The sequence below is a fragment of the Callorhinus ursinus genome, unplaced genomic scaffold (assembly GCF_003265705.2).
Source record: "Callorhinus ursinus isolate GAN/ISIS: 27379988/994484 unplaced genomic scaffold, GSC_fseal_2.0 scaffold43, whole genome shotgun sequence".
Taxonomy (NCBI): Eukaryota; Metazoa; Chordata; class Mammalia; order Carnivora; family Otariidae; genus Callorhinus; species Callorhinus ursinus.
The window spans coordinates 11,672,085-11,692,043 of NW_027397105.1; the positions used below are offsets into that span (position 1 = coordinate 11,672,085).

At 58.1% G+C, this 19,959-nt stretch overlaps 1 protein-coding gene across 1 annotated transcript; it reads right to left on the reverse strand.

The window, feature by feature from the left end:
- Positions 1 to 450: 450 nt before the first annotated feature.
- Positions 451 to 19,882, reverse strand: DRG2 (developmentally regulated GTP binding protein 2). Its single transcript, XM_025864083.2, has 13 exons — positions 19,689 to 19,882; positions 15,484 to 15,644; positions 11,198 to 11,287; positions 10,502 to 10,562; positions 8,830 to 8,920; positions 8,081 to 8,153; positions 7,905 to 7,995; positions 6,927 to 7,024; positions 6,449 to 6,525; positions 4,948 to 5,036; positions 4,071 to 4,129; positions 1,010 to 1,063; positions 451 to 665 (listed from the first exon to the last, which is right to left on the reverse strand). Exons 1-13 carry the CDS (start codon positions 19,750 to 19,752, stop codon positions 579 to 581), a joined length of 1,095 nt encoding a protein of 364 aa, XP_025719868.1. The 5' UTR covers positions 19,753 to 19,882; the 3' UTR covers positions 451 to 578.
- Between the last annotated feature and the right edge of the window lie 77 nt (positions 19,883 to 19,959).

A 19,959-nucleotide genomic window follows, 5' to 3' on the forward strand; every position in this document is an offset into this window, starting at 1 on the left:
GGGAGGGGGCAGTACATTAGGACTCCTCGGGCTGAGGAGGGCATGAACTGGGGCTTAAAGCCACCATGGAGCAGCCCTGGGGCGGGGCAGAGGGCTGGGAGGCCCCCTCCCTGAGTGTCAGACAGGCTGGGAGGAGCTGAAGGCCCAAGGTGCCCCAACAGAAACTAGAGCTTCCAGGGACCCGGGCAGGCTTGGCTCTGAGCCCCAGCACTGAGCAAGCCGTCTGCGTGAGGCCCTGGCTGCAGGGCAGGTGGGCAACCTGCCCCCTCGGTGCCTGAGGGGGGGGCCAGGGGTAGGGCGCAGGCCCAGGGTTCCAAACACAGAACCCCACCCAAGGTGCCAGTCTCACGGCAAATGCCACCAGCCCAGCCCAAGTTCCCCAACCATGTCCCTCTGCCCCAGTACACTCTTCATCATCTGCCTACCGAAGAAACTTCCAGAAACAGCAGAGACTTGAGAGACCCCTTCCTGGGGGGTATGTATTTGTATGTATTTCCTGTCTGGGCTTTGGTGTGTCCAGCTGGGTCCGACTCCCCGGGGGAGACAGGGTGGGCAGGCAGGGGGCCCCGCAGGAGGCACTACTTCTTGACAATCTGGATGACGTCTTCGTGCTCCATGGTATGGGTCAGGCCCACCCGCTGCGGGCTGTACTTGGTGCTGGTGCCCTAGGCAGGGGACAAAGGGGCCACATCAGCCTCTGTCCTGAGCAGGGCCACGCCTGGTATAGCTATTACAGGAGGAAGGTGGGTGTGGCTGTACGTAAGTTGGGGGGGGGGTGAATGCTAGGGTCTGAAGTGGGGGCCCCAGCACTGGCAGACTGCCCGCAGACAGGAGGATGTCCCCAGGGGCCTGACCATCCCCGGATCCCAAAGTGGGAGAGGCCAGCAGGGGTCAGCACGCACGCCCCTGAACTGGGACACCGCACGGAGCAGCACGAACGCTGTGCTCCTGCCCAACCCGGGGGTGATGCTGGGCATGACCCCCGCCCATCTCCGGCCCAGAGACTCACCCACACCAGCGCGTACTTGAACTGGCTGGCGAGTGATCGGTGGATGCGGTGGCACTGGAGGGTGGGAGAGAGGAACAGTGAGAGGAATCTCTACCCGAGCCTACTGAGCTTGGCCACACACCCAAGCCCCAGGCAGGTGCCAAGAAGTAGCAATTCCCCAGGCAGACGCTCAGAGCCGTGGCCTGTGAACACCACTGGCTCGATCCAGTCTCGTGTTCATGGCTGCAGGCTGTTCTGATGCTCCCACTTCCAGGCTGGCCCAAAGGTTGTGGTGCCCTTTAGAAATGTTCTCGAAACCTTGGGCGCCTGGATGGCTCAGTCGTTAAGTGTCTGCCTTCGGCTCAGGTCATGATCCCGGGGTCCTGGGATCAAGTCCCACATCGGGCTCCCTGCTCCGTGGGGAGCCTGCTTCTCCCTCTGCCTGCCGCCCCCCTGCTTGTGCTCCCTCTCTCTAATAAATAAATAAAATAAAATCCTTAAAAAAAAAATGTTCTCAAAGCCTTTAGAAGAAGATCTGGCTCTGGCTGTCAGCAGCCTTCCTGCCATCCTTCGGATGGGCAGGGGTGGTTTTCGGGACACCCCACCTCAGCCTGGAGTCACACCTGGTCACCGTCCTGGCCACGGCTGGCACCTGGGGCTGCCCGCCCAGGACATCATCCAGCCCCACCTCCAGAATCCCAGGGCTCCTAAAGGAAGCTGGAAGGAGGGGGCCTTGGAGGGGCGGGCAGCTGTTCCCCCTGGGATCAGGGGGGCAGGTGCAGTGGACGGGGGCCGGAGGGAAGGCCGTGTGGTGCTGCCTCTCCCCCCAGGTGCCCGCAAGCCTTATGGGTCCTGGCCAGAGCCCCGATGCCTCGGCCCCCCGCTCCTGTGCGGATGCTGAGCCTGTGAGAACATTTCCCACCTGCTCTGGGCCTCCTCTGCCTTTCTCTGCACTTGTGTCTACCCGTGGGGGACAATGGAAGGTCATCCCAGGCCATCTTTTCTACGAGGGGAGAGAGCATACCGTTTGATGACAGCGACACTTCTGCTCCCCCGTGCCCACCGCGCCTCTCACTGCTGACAGCCCTGCGAGGCCCTCGCTGCTTTGGGGGCTTATGGCCCACGACCCTTTTGGAGGCAAGGCCTTCATCAGCTCTTACCGAATGCATACCAGGGCCGAGGCTGGGTGCATTACAGAGGCCCTGGGGCTGGGGCTCAGTTACGCCCAGAAAAGGAAACTGAGGCACAGGGAGGCTGACACAGTACGGGGGAATCAGGGTATGACCCTGAGTCTGCCTGGCTCCAGTGTCTATGTGGTTCCTTTACTTTGGGCCCCTGCTGTCGGCATCCAGGCAGGCCTTCTCATATACCTTGTGGCACCTGGGACAGTTGCACGTCCCAGGAGGGAGGCACCCGTGCGGAGAGCGAGCAGGGAGGAGGTGACCACTGAAGAGCAAGCCTCTCGCGGACAGAGTCCAGGCTCTGGAGCCGGGCCCCCCAAGCCCCTCCCCACCCCCCTGGGCACTTCTCACCCTTAGGTCTAACCCCTCCTGCCTCTGGCCCTCCGTGCAGCTGATGGGAAACAGCCAGCATTCCCCACATTCGCTCCTGCCTCTGGGCCTTTGTACCTGCTATTCCCCCTGCCTAGAAAACCACTCTCCTGCCATCTCCCGCTTTTCTTCCTGGAGTGGCTGAAGTCCTACGTCCTCTTGGGCAAGCAGCCAGGGAGTGAGAGGGTAGAGGAAAGTACCCACAGGGGGTGTAGCGGAAACCCACAGAGGACCAGCACATGGGGGCCCCTGTACCAACGGCTGCTCAGTCCCCGGGACACACCTCTGCCACAGGTTTTGAAACAGGCTTTCAGGGACAGGGACTCCCCCACGGAGCTCCTTATGAGTCATCTAAGGGAGGTGGCTTCTGCCGGCCATGCCGGCCTTCAAGGCCGAACCCTGCCCGTTTGTATCCAGGCCCCTAGCTGGCGGGGGTCTCAGGCTGGGCTTGCTGAATGAATGAATGCGGGAGCATAGCCTGCCGGCCAGCCCACCACCCACCCACCGGACAGATCCTGAACAGAAATGAGCTAGACGGAAAACAAAACGCCCCAAAACCAGAGCCTTAAATTGTCTGTGTGACCTGGTACACCGTCCCAGGCTCTTGGGCTGTCACCTGCTCCTGCAGGGCCCATATACCTTCGTAAAAAGTGGTGCAGGGTCACATTCTGGGACAGGTGACCTTTGAGCCTGCAACAAAACTCCAGATATGGAACCCACACTCCTCTCCCTGAGCCCACAGGCTCAGCCCAGCGCCCTTCTGCCTCAGGACCTTTGCATACCTCGCTGCCCTGCCTGGGAGGGTTTCCACCACCCCTAAATCTTCACAGTCAGATCCTCCTTGGTCTACAGGCCCAATCAGGTCCCCTCCCCTGAGACCATGTGGCCTCTCTGTGTAGACTCAGGGTCACTCCCCATTCCCTTACTTTGTTGCACTCCCCCTTAGGTGTGACCTCTTAGCTCTGCCATTGGGTGTTTGGCATCTGTTGCCCCTGAAAGACCCTTTCTGGCCGGAACCGGGGCTGTGTTGTTTACTGTTAGTGCTCAGTAAATGTGTGTGGAGTGCAAAAAGCATTCAGAGCCATCTGGGGCTGGGGGCGGGGGCAGGATGTGGGAGCAGGGAGGGCTGCGGGGGGGGGGGGGCTGACTGGGGGACAGGAAGCCAGGAGGGGCCAAGGGCATGGAGGCGGCTACTCTGAGCCATAGGCCGGCACACTGGGGAAACACAACTTGGAGTTAACAATACAGAAATGAATGCCCCAGGGCGGCAGCGTGTTGACAGGATGGGGACGACCACCACTGGGGTGGGCGGTACACCCCTGCCTCTGGGGGAGGCCTGGGGGCTCGCTACGCAGCTGGGAATGGTGGCCGGGAGGCGACCCCAGGTCTAATTCCAGAGCCTGCCCACAGCCACTCTGCTCCCACAGCGGGTCACCCACATCAGCGAAGGGCTGGCAGAGCCTTCGGCAAAACCCCGCAGCGGGCACGGAGACCTCCCTGACCCGCCGTCTGGACGCGTCTCGGCAACTCACCACATGCTCCACGGAGGCCCCTTTCCGGAGGATGATGGCATCTGTGAAGTCTGGCCTCTCTGCAAAGGTAGAGATTGGAGGTGGGGGGACAGGGAGGCAACCAGTTATGGCCCCAAGCTGCCCTGTGGTTGCCTTCCACCAGGGGACAGAGGCCCTTCCAGCCCCCAGCCTTGGCTTAGCCTTCTCCTCGCCATTCGGCACACCCTCCCTACAGATCCTTGTGCGGTGTTCTGCAACCTTGACTTTAACACAGGAAATCAACAGAAATCCACGTCCACGACTCAGGCGGCCTGCAACCCCATCAGCCACGAGAGCCCTAACTAAATGCAGCCACGCGGAGTCTCTGGACAGCACTGGCAAGACGTGACAGCTGCTGGTGACGAGTCAGGGGCAGCTGCACCTCCTCCCTTGCCGACAAGGTCAAGGCCCCGCAAACTGCCAGAACCCAGCCGCAAGGTCACAGGGTGTGAGACGTGTGCCACTGGGGGTGGGTGGGTGGGGGCATGGTGAAGGCTCCTCTGTATTCACGTGCCTTAAGTGCTGACCCAGGGGGCGTGGGAGGGGGGTGATCGCTGTAGCCCGTGGGGAACCACGGGCCGGCCTCTAGCCCGCTGCCCTGCCCCCCACAGCCCCCCTCCCCCGCCCCGGGGCATCCTCAAGACCAGCAGCCCCAAAGAGCGGCATTCTGTAAAGGCTCAGCCGAGGGCTCTAGCAGCCTGGGCCCGAGGGCACTGCCAGCTCTGAGATGGCAAAAGAGCTGCGGTCTGTACGGGACAAGCTGAGCCAGGGGCACTGGGACCTCTGGGTGCCACAGGCAGAGCCTGGCAGCCCCACAGGGACGGTGACTCAGCCCAGGGCCACCCGCCGCCGAACTCACGTCCTCTCTTCTTGGTGTAGATGCAGGTCAGGGCCAGGTACTCCCAAAGCATCTCAAGCAAGTAGTCCAGGTTCAGCTTCATGCCGCAGCTGCCAGGGAGGAAGGCGGCCAGTCAGAGCAGCCCCCACGGGCTCAGAGACAAGGGCACTGGGGCCAGTGCGGCCCATCTGGCACCCATGGGGGACCAAGCCCACAGATCTGACGGCAGCTTGACACTTCAGCTGCCCACGCCTCTGGTCACAGCCACGGTCACGCCCAGAAGAGCTCGGCTGTCTTTCCTGGGGGTCTCCGCGGTGCTCTGGACGGGGGCTTCCCTCCTGCCAGCTGCTGGGAGGAGAGCGACGGGCACAGGGCGGCCCAGTGGGGATGTCAGTGATGGCGTGGCCCCTGGCTTCATCGTTTGCGGAGGCGAGACCTTGAGCGGGTACCCTGACCTCCGCTGACACGTTGTGAGCACAGCAGGTGAAGGTGTGGTGTGGAGGTGACCTCACGCCCAGAGGACCAGCCTGTCCTCGTGCAGCCCCTGAAGGGAGCCTGGGGCGCAGCAGCAGGAGGGGAACTGAGCTGTCCTTCGGGAAGGATGCCCGCCCTCTGCTGCTCTTGGCAGTAGCCGGCAGTGCCCGGGAGATGGTCCAGGACCCTTCCCCACCATTTGCACCAGTCACCCCACCTAGGCCCGCAGCATCCCGCTCCCCGTAAGCCTTGTCTGAGCTGCACCGCCAGCAGAGCAGAGCCCGAGGCTGCTCCAAAGGAGGAGTTTGCAGGGATGGTGACGAGTGAAGAAACAGCCCTCAGCCACACTGCCGGAGGCACCCCCAGGACCCACGCGTCCAGGCAGGGCCGGAGGGGCGGGGCCAGGACGGCCCCACCCACCTGACGACTTCGGTTCCCTTTACCGTCCACGCTGCCCGCGGTGCGGGCGCGGAGGACGCTGAGGACACCGGGGAAGCCGCATCTTCCAGAGGACCAGGAGCAGCTGGCTCACACTCTTGGGCTTTCTGAGGCCTGCCTTTAATTACTAGGCTCTGTAGTCTCTTAGTGATTATTAACCATCTACGTTGGTGGTACTATTTCCCTTCTGGTTTTTTTTTTTTGTTTTTTTTTAAAGATTTATTTATTTATTTTGAGAGCATGAGAATGAGAGAGAGAGAGAGAGAGAGTACATGAGCACGGGGAGGGTCAGAGGGAGAAGCAGGCCCCTCGCCAAGCAGGGAGCCCGATGCGGGACTCGATCCCGGGACTCCAGGATCATGACCTGAGCTGAAGGCAGTTGCTCAACCAACTGAGCCACCCAGGCGCCCCTCCCTTCTGTTTTCTTAACCAGAGCCCACTGCACATCACCCACTCTGCCCAGGCCGATCCGGGGTAGGGCCAGGTCAAATCCGTTACTGAGATGGTCTCCTCTGCCCCGGGCGCACATGGGAGGCTTGCCTGGCCCAAGGTGCCCGGAAGGCCTGACGAGCTCACATACACGAAGGATTCAGGGCAGCTGAGTGCTCACCTGATGACCACACTGTTGGGCTTCCGGGCCAGGCGGTCCACTTCCTCCATTGAGATCTGGTCGATTTTGTTATAAACCTGGGATTGAGACCAGGGAGGCAGGTGTTGGGGAAGGAATGGAACAAAGTAGTGCAGGAAATGGGTCCCCAAATGCCTCGGCTTGGCCCACAGTTCCTCCCTCTGTGGGCCTCGGCGCAATGCCAATGCCAATGTCCTCCCTTCCCTGCCGCCTCAAGGATGGGGAAAGGCTGCAGGGGCCTGGGGCCGCTGTCCACGCCCAGAAGGGAAGGCTGGACTAGAGCCCCGGTGTCAAGCTAGACAGGTCTGCAAGCCTCATGCAGCCCCCAGGGGAGAGGGGAGGCGAGGGTGGAGGCAGCCCCAGGCTCTTCCTGCTCCTCTGGGAAGCCTGCCTCGCATCCGGGTCAGCCCCTGGAGAGCTTCCCTCCCGCACGCGCACCCTGGGGGCCGGCGCCACTTACATACAGGCAGGGCATGTACACCCGGTTGCCCACAATCACATCAATGAACTCGTCCGGGGAGCAGTCTTCTCGGAAGAGCACCTCCGCATTGAAGATCTCTGAGGGGCTCGGATTAAGGGCCACTTGGGCACCAGTGGCTCCTCGTGTCCCCGTGCCAGAGGGGCCGGAAGGGCCACCCAAGAAACAGTGCCACAAGGGACCTCAGAGGGCATCTGCCTTGCAGATTTTACAAGATGGTAAAGTTTGGGGAGTGCCCTCATTTTTTTTTTTTTTTCTCCAAAAGGAACGAGAACATGTAAAGTTTCAATCAGTGGCTTCAATCTTCACAGTTAGGCAAGAAGAAAAATGTACTTGCCAGAATCCTCAGTGGAACCCCAGGCTTCAGTGCCAAGAGCACTGTCTGCAAGCACCGGTCTAACCCACCTTCCCCCATGCAAAGCTCTCCTCTGGAGGCCACTCTGCCTCTGCTTGCATACCTGTGGTGACAGGGGCCTCACGACCTTGCAGACAGCCTCTCCCATGGTTAGTTCTTCATATGCTGAGCTCCTCTACCTCTGGGGCTCTGCCCTGTCTTCCAGGGTCCTCCAGAGACTCACCTAGGCCCCCAACGTTACTTTAGCGGTGAACAGCCAGGCCCCTGGTGCTCCCTGAGGCTTCCCCAGGCCAGGAACCCTGTCCTTGGGGGCTGTTTCCCTCACCACCTCACCTTCCTTCCAGATGTGACTGGCTACCAGTGCCTAGAACCCGGCAGGGAGTCAGGAAGGCCCTGCTGAGTACACAGCTGTGGCCCAGCCAGCCTGCAGCCTGGTGAGCACAGAGGCGAAGGGGACAGGAAGTGCCCCATGTCACCGGGATGCAGCCTTCCTGGTCGCTGCTCGGATGGATCCAGGGTGGCTTGGGGTGTGGTCTGTTAGCATCCTGGGCCACAAGGCCTCCTGTCTCACGTTGCCCCTCCCTTGCTGCTTTTGGAAAGGATACTGTACTCATGCAGGATCAGCTGCACCAGCTTTTCTGAGCATTGGGTCAGCGTGACCGTTGAGTTGAAGGAGATGCCACCACCTTTCTTGGGCTGGAGAAGAGAGGAAGGGAGAGCTGCTCACAAAGGGGCAGCTGCAATCATCCCAAACCTGCCCAGGCCTGGAGAGGGGCCTCACCTTGAAGTAGATGTTGGGCTTGTGCTTGTTGAGGCGGATACCCACTGATTCCAGTTCCTTCTCCAGCAGAGACCTGAGTAGAGCCCCCATGAGCCTTCACAAGTGCCCAGAGGCAGGCCGGATGGCTTCCATGGTCCACAGGAAGCCCCTGCCCAGCTGGAGAGAGACCAGTGCTCTCCTACCCACCACTAGGAACCCAGAATGTTCCTTCCCAACAAGCCAAAGCTGCAGAGGGGGAGCCTCTGGACCTTCTGGCCAGTCGGAGGGGAGACTGGCTGGGTCTGCGACTGGCACACAGAAGGAGGCCCGGTGTGCCCCTTAGCCAGCAGGTCAGGGCACGAATAAAGCTGCTGCTTGAGGCTGGGCTCCCGGTGAGTTCTGGGCAGCAACTGAGGCACCTCAGCCTCAGCAGGCAGGAGCCAGAGCCAGGACGGCCTGTGCCAGCTAGGGGCTGGTGGCAGAGGCTTCTGCCAGCACGGCGCAGTCCTCAGCCTCCAGACGCCTCCATGCCAGATGCGAGCCTCTCTGGGAGGATGCTCCAGGCTGACCGCACGGGTTTAGCCTGTGGACAGGCCTGCTGCTGCTCCCGTGTGGGAGAGGCCCCAGCAGCCCCTGGGTCACCCATCATGAGTTCAGGGACACAGCAGATGTAGCCACAGCATCCCACGAGCCCACCCAGGGACCTCCCCAGATGTATCAGTTTGCCCCCCCCCCCCCCTCGCCCCCCGCTGCCACACCACCCTGCGGACCTCTGCACTTCTCCCTTGGTGGCGTCCAGCATCATGATGACGACGTCAGCCGTGCGTGCCACAGCAATCACCTGCCGGCCACGGCCTTTCCCTGGACAGGTGGAAGAGATGGGGTCACACGGGGACAGAGGCACGCCCCGCGTGACACACCCACCGCCCCCAGCCCACAAGGCCCCAGGCTCCTGTCCTTAACAGCTCCACCATGGTCTCTGGCACGTGCCAGCCCTGGGCTGGGATCTCCCCGGCGCTGTTGTTTAATCCACATTCTGTTTTACTCATGGAGACTTGTGGGGAGAAGGCAATCTGACATCGCCACCCTAGGAGAAGTAACATTCTCCCCCTGCCCCTACTGTGTGGCAGGCCTCATGAACATTTCCTCGCCTAATCCTCAAAACGATCCTGTATAGGCAGCATCACCACACCCATTTTACAGATGAGAAAACCGAGACCTTGTTTAGAGACACTCAATCACTTGCCTAAGGTCACAAAGCTACCATGGTGTGAGGATTTCCACACATCTGCCCTTTCTGGAAACGGGCGCTATAACCCCCCCCCCCCTCCACAGGGCTGCAGAAAGGATCACACAGGATGCCACAGGAAGAGGAGCTCTAGGAACTGCCACATAAAGATCAGACGCCGTGGTTATGAGACCACCAGAGAAGCCAGGCACCTTGCCAAGGTCACAGCACTAGGATCTAGGTAGTATAGATTTCAGCCAGGACTGGCCTCCCTCTTTTGAGAAAGAGGGGTTTGGGCCTGGTGATCTTCATGGGCCAGCTACCTCCCGACACTCCCCGCACACTCCCCCCCACCGTGGCCAGACCACCTCCAGGCCCCACGATGCTAGCGTGGACAGCAGGTTCGTGGGGGACCATCGCCACTCCCCCTGCCCCAGTCCAAGCAGGCAGGACTTTGCCCCGATGACGGTAGGGTACAGGAGGGCACAGGGCAGAGATAGCAACTGGACCTGCAGGGAGGAGGCCCTGCTGCCCGGCCATGCCGGAGCTACAGAGCCAGAGAGGCGGGCGCCGACCCCAGCTCTGCCCCTTAGGTGGGTCAACAGTTGTTCAGGGCAGACCCTTTACCTATCATCCCTGACGTCCCTCCCAGCTATGAAAAGGAAATGGTGACACTCGGTAACTCACAGGGCCAGATGAGGATTGAGACCGCGGCCAGCACACAGCCCGCGCTTGCCAGAGAACCATCCGTTGGTTCCCATCTCTGCGAGGCTGCGGGGCGCCCCCTGCGGGCCGCCCCCAGAAGCCACGGGCATGTTCCCATCTCAGAACACACAAAACCAAAACGACAAAGGATGGGGCTCCAGGACGAGCAGCACAGCTGATAGGTGTCCGCTCCCTGCAGGCTTCCCTGCGGGGCCGCGCTGGAACCCGTGGAGTAGAAGAGCGAATTCAAACCTGTCAGGCGAGCTATGTGACCTTGGGCAAGTCATTTCACCTCGAGGGGCCTCGGTTTCCTCGGCTTTCAGATGGGGCCAGCCACGACGGTACGAGGCCGGAGCAGTGTGAGAGGCTGCGAGCCTCCCCCTACCCATCCAAGCCCTCGGCCACGTCCGATTTTAACAGTGAGGCCAGGACACCCAACACCCTCTGGAAGGGCGGGCCGGGGTGCTGAGAGCCACCCTGTCTCCCACCCTCCTGTCCCCACCTCCTACCTTGTGCTGCACCCTCGATGATCCCAGGAAGGTCCAGGAGCTGGATATTGGCTCCTTTATACTAGGATGGGGAAGAGAAGTTCAGGAGAGGAGTCCCTGCAGGAAGGGCCTGCCTGACCCCAGGAGCCCTACAACAGTCTGCCCCGCAGGGGCTGTGGGAAACCCTGGGGTCAGCCTCCGGGGCCAGGCCTAAGCCTTGTCTTCTCACCGCTCCAGCCCGGCACAGACCCTCTCCCGCGAGCTGAGGAGCCGCCGGGGAGGGGCTCTCGAGGTGTTACGATCCCACCACGGTGGGATCTTCAGTGATGCGAAGAGCACTCCACAAAAACGTCCCTGCAGCACGGAGGCTCCAGGCCCCGGGACCCCAGCTGCCCCAGGCTCTGAAGCTTCAGGGGAGCCAGGGGGATCCGGCCAGCCAGCAACAAGTGACCCAAGCTGGGGTGGTGTGGGACAGCGGAGCACGACGGGGCGCCAGGGAGAGCTGCCATGGGCCGGCCCGACTCCCAGAACCAGTCAGGCATCTCTGGGGTCTCGGCAGCCAGAATCCTGAGGTGCCAGGGCTTTGGGGCAAAGCAGCTCAGTTCAGAGCCGTCTCCCTCCGCACAGACACCCACCCGCACACCACATCCCTCCACACCACTGCAAACCCGAGCACACACCCTTCCCCCTTCTGGAATCCAGCACACCCCAACTTACTTCGATGACCCCAGGGATACATGTCAGGGTGGTGAATTCATAGGACGCAGCTTCGCTGGCTGTGGAGGTCATCAGACTCAAGAAGGTGGACTAGGAGAAAAAGGAGCTCATTGCAGTGAGGAGTCTTGTCCCAGCCTCCTGGGAGGCTGCCCACAGGCCGGGAGCCTGCCGAATGCAGGCAGCACAGACTCCTCAGCCTCAGCGTGGGGACAGAAGACAGCCGGAAACGTCACCTCTGGCCCTGCCCAGGGTGGGTGGGGCACCAGAGGGCCAGACCCTTCCTTGGAGGCCTCAAGGCCTGTCTCAGGTGGACACAGGGAACTGGTTTCTAAATCGGGGCCCCCTCCCTAGCTCCACCAAACCCGCCAGCCACTCCTGGGCCCCAGAGAACTTCAAGCAGGCAACAGCCCATGGCACTCAAAGCAGCTGCTCACCCAGGGAGGGGTGAGATGTGCAAAGGGGACAGACGTGGTCTGAGACAGAGCCAGCTGGCAGGAGACGGTGGTGTCAGGCAGGAAGGGGTGAGCTGGGAAGGATCTGGATGGGCAAGCTCATGCCACGGTGCACTGTGGGACCACAGCCGTGGCTTGGCTGGGGGTCAGAGAGACTGGGCTCCCCCGGGCAAGAAATTTCTTCCTCCGGAGCTTCCGAGTCCTTCGTATGCACGCTAGCCATCTGCTCGCTCCCCACTGTGGGGGGCTGCGTGGAGTGAAAGGAGATGAGAAGGCACACGGTACGCCAAGCCCAGAGTGTGGCGAGACCACAGCAATGGATGCAGTGGCCCAGAGGGCTGGCAAAGCAGTGGGCAGAGCCAGAGGGGGAAGAAACCCAGCCCTAGCCTCCTGCCCCGCCCCCCCCAGCCTAGTCAGCGGGGCATCAGGAACAAACACCCTGAGATGCAATTGTGACCAGGCCGCCTGGACCCTGCCTCTCCGGCAACCAGGAAGGCTGGGGGCACCTCTCACTCAAACCCTCACACCTCGAAAGAAACACTGGCCTCAAATCCAGAAACTCTCTGCCCTGGGGGCCTCTCAGAAACCTGAGGAGAGATAAAAACCTGGTGGGGCAGAGAGGTATGGGTAGGTGGGGTGGCCCTGAGAGCATTGGCTGCCAAGACCCTGAGTGACCATTGCTGCAGGCCCAAAGGAGGAAACTCCAACCCTGTCTGGCCTCTGCAGGGGGGGAGGCCTGGCCCTCCCATGGCTGGAGGGCCCAGATCCCCAGCAGGGCGGTGGGATCTGGCCACAGGGCCAGACCCTCAAGGGCGCAACCCTTGGTAAACAAAACACTTCTCCCAGCCTGGGCTTGGAAAAGAAGCCCTTGGCAGGTTGGAAGTAAAATCCAGAACAGGCGAAAACTGATGATGTCCATAACAACGGCCCAAGAATTAAAGCCTAAAAATAGTTACCGGTCACGCTGTGGGACAGCTCTGACCCCAACATCTTGCTGGTCATTTAAGGGCAGCACATATGCACTTGTCCTGCCTTTCCAGGAACTCTTTCAGGCTAACCAAAGAGCCGACACCAATGAGAGAAAGCGCTACTCCCCAGAGGAACATCAGCTAATTAGTGAAGGAGGAGGAGGAGGAGGAGAACTGGAAAATTGACATCATACTGCAGCTAACAAAACTCCCAGGCAAGGACAATTCACTGGCGTCAAGGTCACTAAGGAGATGCTGACAGGGCCTGATTTCCACGTGCCACGGTAGCAGCACCTTGCAGCGGACTTTCCAGTTGTCTGGGCTTGTGGGGGTGGGTAGGCTAACACGACCATGCAGAAGGGAGACAGGGCATCCCTCCCCCTAAGCCATTCTGGAGATGCAAACAGCGGTCAGGGGTTCTTTGGCATGGTACAAAATGAGGTCCACTCCAGCTCCTGTGTGGAACCTGGTCCCAAGTCCTGGGTTTCTACCTGACTCTAGGCTCACAGGAATACAACGAACAGACGAACAAGCTAAAGCACACCATGAGGAAGCAAGCGGAGAGCTCCAGAGCGTGGACTTTCTGTTGGACCACTGTCTGGTCTCTTCAGAATTAGGATCTTGACAAAAGGGACCGTTCTAGATTAGGGCAGGCGGAGAGATGACACCTACAGGGTCCTAGACAGCCTAGACCAGCTGCAAAGGTCACTTGGGGGTGAGTGCTGAAATCAGAATGCGGTCCAGGCGTTAGATCATTCCTAAATTACTGTTCATTTTGTTTGGTGTGATAGTTTGTGGCTAAGTAGGAATATATCCTTATTTTTTAGAGATACAAGCTTAAATATTTTGGGGTGAAAGGTCATGAAGCATGATGTAATTTATTCTCAAATGGGTCAGTCAAAACAAAAACAAAACCCCATACACCCGCACAGACACAAATCTGAAGAGATGGAGCAGTATGGCAAAATCGATGGATTCAGAGAGCGAGTACACTGTACTTGTTCTTTTACCTCTTCTATGTTTGGAAGTTCTAGTATACAGAATTGGGGAAAAATGAGAAAGGGCCAAAGAGACAGAGAGGGATCTGGAAACCCTGCCAGGACTGAAGACCATGAGGGGGTTCAGCTGGCAGAGGGCACACGTGGGGACGGTCCCAGCTCTCCCGAGGGGCTCCTGCAGTGCGGGCATCAGCTCCTTCTGAGCAGGAGGCCCCTGCGCTGCTCCGTGTCCAGCTTTTGTCAAGTTGAGGGGTCATAAGCACCCCCATCACTACAGGGATCTGAGCACTGGCCAGGAAGCTGCGTGTCAAACGGGCACTCAGGTCTGACGCCGAGCGCTGCAAGGTGTCGGCTGGATGAACTGTTAGCGGTCCGGAGGAGGAAGGGCCACAGAGGGCAGTGGCTCGTTTCCAGCACCTGGCGTCACTTTCGCCTCCAGCAACTTTCCCCTCCTCATCCCACCTGGCTTGGATGGTAACTGAAAGGATGTTGTGTGTCCTGAGCCCACACAGACGGAGGGCAAGGGGAGAGTGCATCCAGATGGGTATTGATGATAAAAGTCCAGCTGGGGTACGAGCGCTCCCAAAGAGTTAGAAGCACCTACAAGCCACCAGGAAGGAAGCCTTCTGCGGACCCTGACGCCGAGTCTGGGGTCTTCCTCTAACCTGTCCGTGGCCCAGCTCACTGCCCGGTGCTGACACAGTGTCCCGTGAGCAGATGCTCGGAGACATTCCTAACTGTCCTCACATGGAGTCAGCTAGAGCTTCTCCGGAGGGCAAATGGCAGTGCTGCTGGGCATTTTTAAAACCCACAACCTCGAGCCCCTGGGCTGACTTGGAGGAATGCGTCCTCCAGAAACAGCAGCTCCAGAACGGGCGATCGGCACGGGAGGGAAGGAGCAGACGGCTGATGACACTGGGACCACAGTGGGGGCTTCTAGGCAGGCATTACGAGGTGAGGGAACTCTAATGTATGAATGGGACAGACAGCCATGGAGAAGTAAACGTGCCAGTGGCCAGCGTAGCTATAATCCCACCTTCATTGTGTGTGTGTGTAGATAGAGAGCAGACTGATCCCCACCTCCTGTGATACACACACCCCTTATCCAGGCAAAGGGGAATATAAAACCAGGGGCGCCTGGGTGGCTCAGTCAGTTAAGCGTCTGCCTTCGGCTCAGGTCATGATCCCAGGGTCCTGGGATCAAGCCCCACATTGGGCTCCCTGCTCAGCAGAGAGCCTGCTTCTCCCTCTCCCTCTGCTTGCTGCTCCCCCTGCTTGTGCTCTCTATCTCTCTCTCTGTCAAATAAAGAAATAAAATCTTAAAAATAAACAAAATAAAATAAATAAAAATAAAACCAAACCTGTACAAAACACAGCTATACCGCTCGGCCAACAATAAGCGCTCAAGAGGTGGTGGCTGCTACCAACTTCCCCTCACGTGTGGCCCAGAGTAATGGGCTTGACACGTTTTAGCTGAACTGGTTTAAAAGCTGCTCCACCAGCACCTGTCCAGGCCACCTGGTCATTGCTCCCTCAGCCTGTATCTGAGCAGCCTCTTCACTGGACAGAACTATCTTGGTCTCTGCCGTACCACCAGCGCCCGGCCCAGAGCCTGGCACAGGGTACGCACTCAGTAAACATTCGTACGTGATGGATGGGTCCGAGACTGAGTGGCAACACCTCTCCCCCACAGAGACAACGATGGTTGCCAAGGCAGGATGATAAAGGGGTGGGACCCGATCCTGGGGGAGGTTGAGTCTCCTCGGAGCCTGGAGCTAATTCAGAAAAGTAGCAAGAGGTGGCACTGGACAGTCGTGTTTGGAAGACAACCTGCTTCCTCCCCAGGGCCCATGCTGACCATCACTGACCTTACCCACAGAGGGAAATCCAATCAGTGCCACGCGGGCGTCACCCGACTTCATGACATCGAAACCCTCTCCTTTGGATGAGGCCGATTTGGACGGTTCCAGAAGCTGGGCCCGATACTTGGCAAGTTTTGCTTTCAGCAGGCCCAGGTGATACTCGGTGGCTACAGGACGTAAAACAAGACGGAAGGTAAGTATCCAGGGTTTCCAAGCCCCGTGGGTCAGGTGCGCCCCCACATACAACCAAATGCTGGCTGCAAACATCAGAACCAGATCAGGGAAGAAAACACCCCCCTGCTTAGAAGGTCCCCTTAGCCTCTCACTTCATTTAGGATAGAAGCTAGTCTCCTTATTGAGACCGTGCGATCCGAGGTCAGTGGTTCTCAAAGGGGGGGGGGGGGCAGCACCACTCCCTGGGGGATTCTGGGGGATGTTTTCTGTTGTCTGTGTGATGGCGAAGTCCCCATTGGCATTTATGAGGCAGGGACCAGGAAAGCCCACAGCCCTACAAAGTGTGAGTCAGTGAGGCACAGCCATCAGCCCTCCTACGTTCCATATGACTTTTCACAGCCCTAAGACATCTGCAGAGGGAAAACCTGGGTTAGCATCACTGGAGCCTAGAGCCTCATTCTGTTTCACATAGAAACACAGGGCACTTTTTTTTTTTTTTTTTTACAATGTCAATACACACTGAAATTTCCAGGAATGCAACTTCCGTGCATGTTAAGGAAAGATTCTAGCATGTGTTGTTGGAAACTTTACCTAGAGGTGCTCACCAGCTTGGGATCCCAGGCTATCACCAGTGATGCCTCTTGTAGGGTGCCTGAGTCACCAACACATCACACTGTGCGTGGGGCTGCCACATACCCAGTGATGCCACCGAGAGGTGCAACCATCTCACGCCCTCATTGTAACATCGCTGCAACCTGGCCATGCCCCAACATTTAAATATTGAAAAAAACACTATTTTAATTAAACTTTCTTTTTTCTCCTCCTTTGTATTCTGATTAGGGCATGGCATTGATTTTCCTCAAATTCTGTGTGTATAAAAGTTACGCTGTCGAAAGGGAGCTGCATTTCATGACAGTAAAGGGAAGTGTTACAAAATCTTCGCCACAAGAGCGGGCTGGGGCTAGGTAACCTGGTCCCTTGCTACTTCTCCGACATCTCCTTCTGCTCTTTTACGTACTACATTCCAGCCACAGTGGCTTTCTTGTTTCTTCAGGACAAGCTGCCACCATTCGTGCCCCAGGACCTTTGCATTTGCTATTCTTTCCGTTGCAACCTTATCTTCCCAGGGCTGGCTCCTTCTCAACATTCGAGGCTCAGCTCAAATGGCATCTCTTCAAAGAGGCCTCCCCTACCCAGCCGGAGGGGGCTGTGGGCAATGTCACGCCAAGGGAAGAACCAGGGCTGGAATCCCACCCGGCCATTCCTGGCCATGTAACTTTGGAAAAATTATGTAATCTTCTTGTATATCAGTTTCTTAATCTGCAAAGCAGGGATGTTACCAGGAGAAATCACTCCACTGGATTTTCCTAAGGCTTACAGAAAGCACTAAGAACAATGACTAGCACACGGTAAGCACCCAATAACTGTCGGTTATTATTACGATCTACGGTAACCCCCACCCTTCCTCTTGGCTTCATGATCCTGTTTATTGTCTTCATGGCTTTGATCACTACTTGAAACTATCTTGTTTCTTTACTTCCCTCACTCAAATGGGGCAGGATCCCGGCTTCTGGTGGCACAGGGCAAGTACTCAGGAAATGTCTAACAAGTGAAGGAGTGAATTGATGGCAGTGACAAGTGGTCAAGAATGGGTTCAGCAAGCGTCAGGTTCATCTGATCTTTCCTGTCATCCCAGCTCGTAAGATTCTGAGCACCTCTGAAGGGAGGGACTAGGTCTTAATCCTTACATCATCTTTACATCCCCTCTTCTACCACTGCCAAAGGCTCCCTGCTACTCTCCTCAATCCTTGTAGATGATACTCCACAGGGCAGCCAGTGGGAACTTTTATTTTTTATTTTTTTTTAAAGATTTTATTTATTTATTTGACAGAGATAGAGCACAAATAGGCAGAGAGGCAGGCAGAGGGAGAGAGAGAAGCAGGCTCTCCGCTGAGCAGGGAGCCTGACGCGGGACTCAATCCCAGGACCCTGGGATCATGACCTGAGCTGAAGGCAGATGCTTAACCAACTGAGCCACCCAGGCGCCCAGTGGGAACTTTTAAAACAGAAATCAGAGGATGCCTGGGTGGCTCAGTCAGTTAAGCGGCTGCCTTCAGCTCAGGTCATGATCCCAGGATCCGGGATCAAGCCCCACGTCGGGCTCCCAGCTCGGTGGGGAGTCTGCTTCTCCCTCTTCCTGCCACTCCCCCTGCTTGTCCTCTCTCTCAAATAAGTAAATAAATAAAACAAAACAGAAATCAGACTATGTCTCTCCCCTGCTTAACACCCTCCACTAACTCCCACTGCCTGAGAACACAACTGCCACCTTCCCATGACCTACAAGGCCCTACATGATTGGCTCTTTCCTTTGCCATCACTGCACTCCAGCCCCAGACCTTCAGATCCCTGAACAAGCCAAGTCTGTTCCTGCCTCAGCGACGTTCCTTCCTCTGCCAGGAATGGTCTTGCCCCAGATCTTTGCATGGCTGGTTCCTTCTCATTCTGGTCTCAGCTCAGATGTCCCCACCTCATGGAGGTCTTCTCTGATCATTCTACCTTAGTAGGCCCAGGTACCACCCCCCCACACTCTTGTTAGATCAACCTCATTTGTCTTCACAGCATTTATGGCCGGCTGAAACGATCTTGTTTATTTGGTTATTCGTTTAAAGACTATCCACTAGAAGGTCAGCTCCACGAGGGGAAGGATGTGCCTGCTGTCTCATGCCTAGAACATAGTAAGGGCTTGGGGAAGATTCACATAATGAATGAATGAATGAATGAGGTCCCCCAACTTCTCAGCCTCTAGAACTAAACAAGAGCCAAGGAAGGACAGACACTGAGACTAGCTACCTAGTATTCCCCGCTTCCTGCCTCTGCAACCCCACAGCAGGACTGCTTAGGCAACGGGCCTCACCCACCCGGGCCAATTACATCCCCCATTACTCCAGACCCTCCTTCTGATCTAGATTGTTCTAGATCTAGAACTGCCCCATAAACACACCATGCTCACCCAGACTGCCATGCTTTTGCCTCAGCAGTGCCCCTCACCGGGGGTATCCTCCCCTTAACCAGTTCAAGTCCCACCTCCTCCTGGAAGCCTTCCTGGGTGTCATCATTTGTTTCTCCCCACTGCTCTTCTCCTGTGAGCTCCTCCAGCCCTTACAATCTGAACTCCAAATTTGATCCTTTATTATGTGCTATCTAAGCTGTGTGGGGGGGTACTTTTTTTTTTTAAGATTTTATTTATTTGACATAGAGAGACACAGCGAGAGAGGGAACACAAACAGGGAGAGCAGGAGAGGGAGAAGCAGCCTTCCCGCCGAGCAGGGAGCCTGACCCGGGGGCTCGATCCCAGGACTCTGGGATCCTGACCTGAGCCAAGGCAGATGCTTAACAACTGAGCCGCCCAGGCGCCCGGGGTTGGGGGGGGGGGGTTACTTTAAATACAGAGTGCTTACCATGTGCCTAGTACTTTGCACACACTATCTAGTTTAATTTAGCTGTGAGCTAAGATGAGACGGGGATTATGATCCCCATTTGCAGATGAGGACACTGAGGCTCAAAGAGGCGAAGTGACTTTCCAAGCTTTCACAGCAGGTACGGGTGGCGCTGGAGTTCAAACCCAGGCCCGCCAGGCTCGAGTCTTGATGGCCTCCGTTCCCGAGATGCTGGGTGAGGCTATACCCGTGAAAGGTCTCCTCCTAGGCTTTCCAGCACAAAAGGGGACCCGGGTTTGAAGCCCGACCATGCCTCTCTCTGGGTCACACGCTGGCTGCGCGCTGCGATTTCTCTATCGGGCACCTGGTCTGGCACCGAGCCGATCTCACAGCGACCGTCTGCAATCAGACCAGCGCGCTGGTACCAGGATCCCGCCTGGTCCTGCCTGCCTCCAGCGCGCTGCGAGACCTGGTCACGTCTCTGGCACTTCTCTGCTGCCTTCGAGCCCGATCCGCTCTATCGCTGGAGTTGTTCCCCCATTTTACAGACAGGAAAACTGAGGCGGGCAGAAAGGAAGGCCCCGCCAGGCCGGCCCTCACCCTTGTTCTTCTGCGTCCGAGCGATCTCCTTCTCGATCTCGGAGATCTTCTCCAGGATCCCCATGGTGGCGGCTGAACCCGGAGCACCGACAGACACTGCAGCGGCACCGGGAATTCCGCCCTCTCGGCGGCGGCAGAACTGCGTGCGCCCGGAAGCTCACGGAGAACAGCGTCCTCGTGCGCCCGGCGCTCCGGGATTCAGAGTCCGGACGGACGACGTCGAGCTGAGTGCCAGACACTATTGGTTCCGCCCGCTGGGCCGGCGGGGCTG

Bases quoted from the DNA above. Each gene is read 5' to 3' on its own strand.
- DRG2 (XM_025864083.2), bottom strand. From the start codon at position 19,752: ATGGGGATCCTGGAGAAGATCTCCGAGATCGAGAAGGAGATCGCTCGG. The intron at 8,154-8,829 runs GTCCGCAGGGTG...GGCTCTACTCAG, and splicing joins ACCAAGGGAGAAGTGCAGAG to GTCTCTGCTGGAGAAGGAAC. The intron at 1,064-4,070 runs GTGAGTTGCCGA...CCCACCCTCCAG, and splicing joins GGGCCTCCGTGGAGCATGTG to TGCCACCGCATCCACCGATC.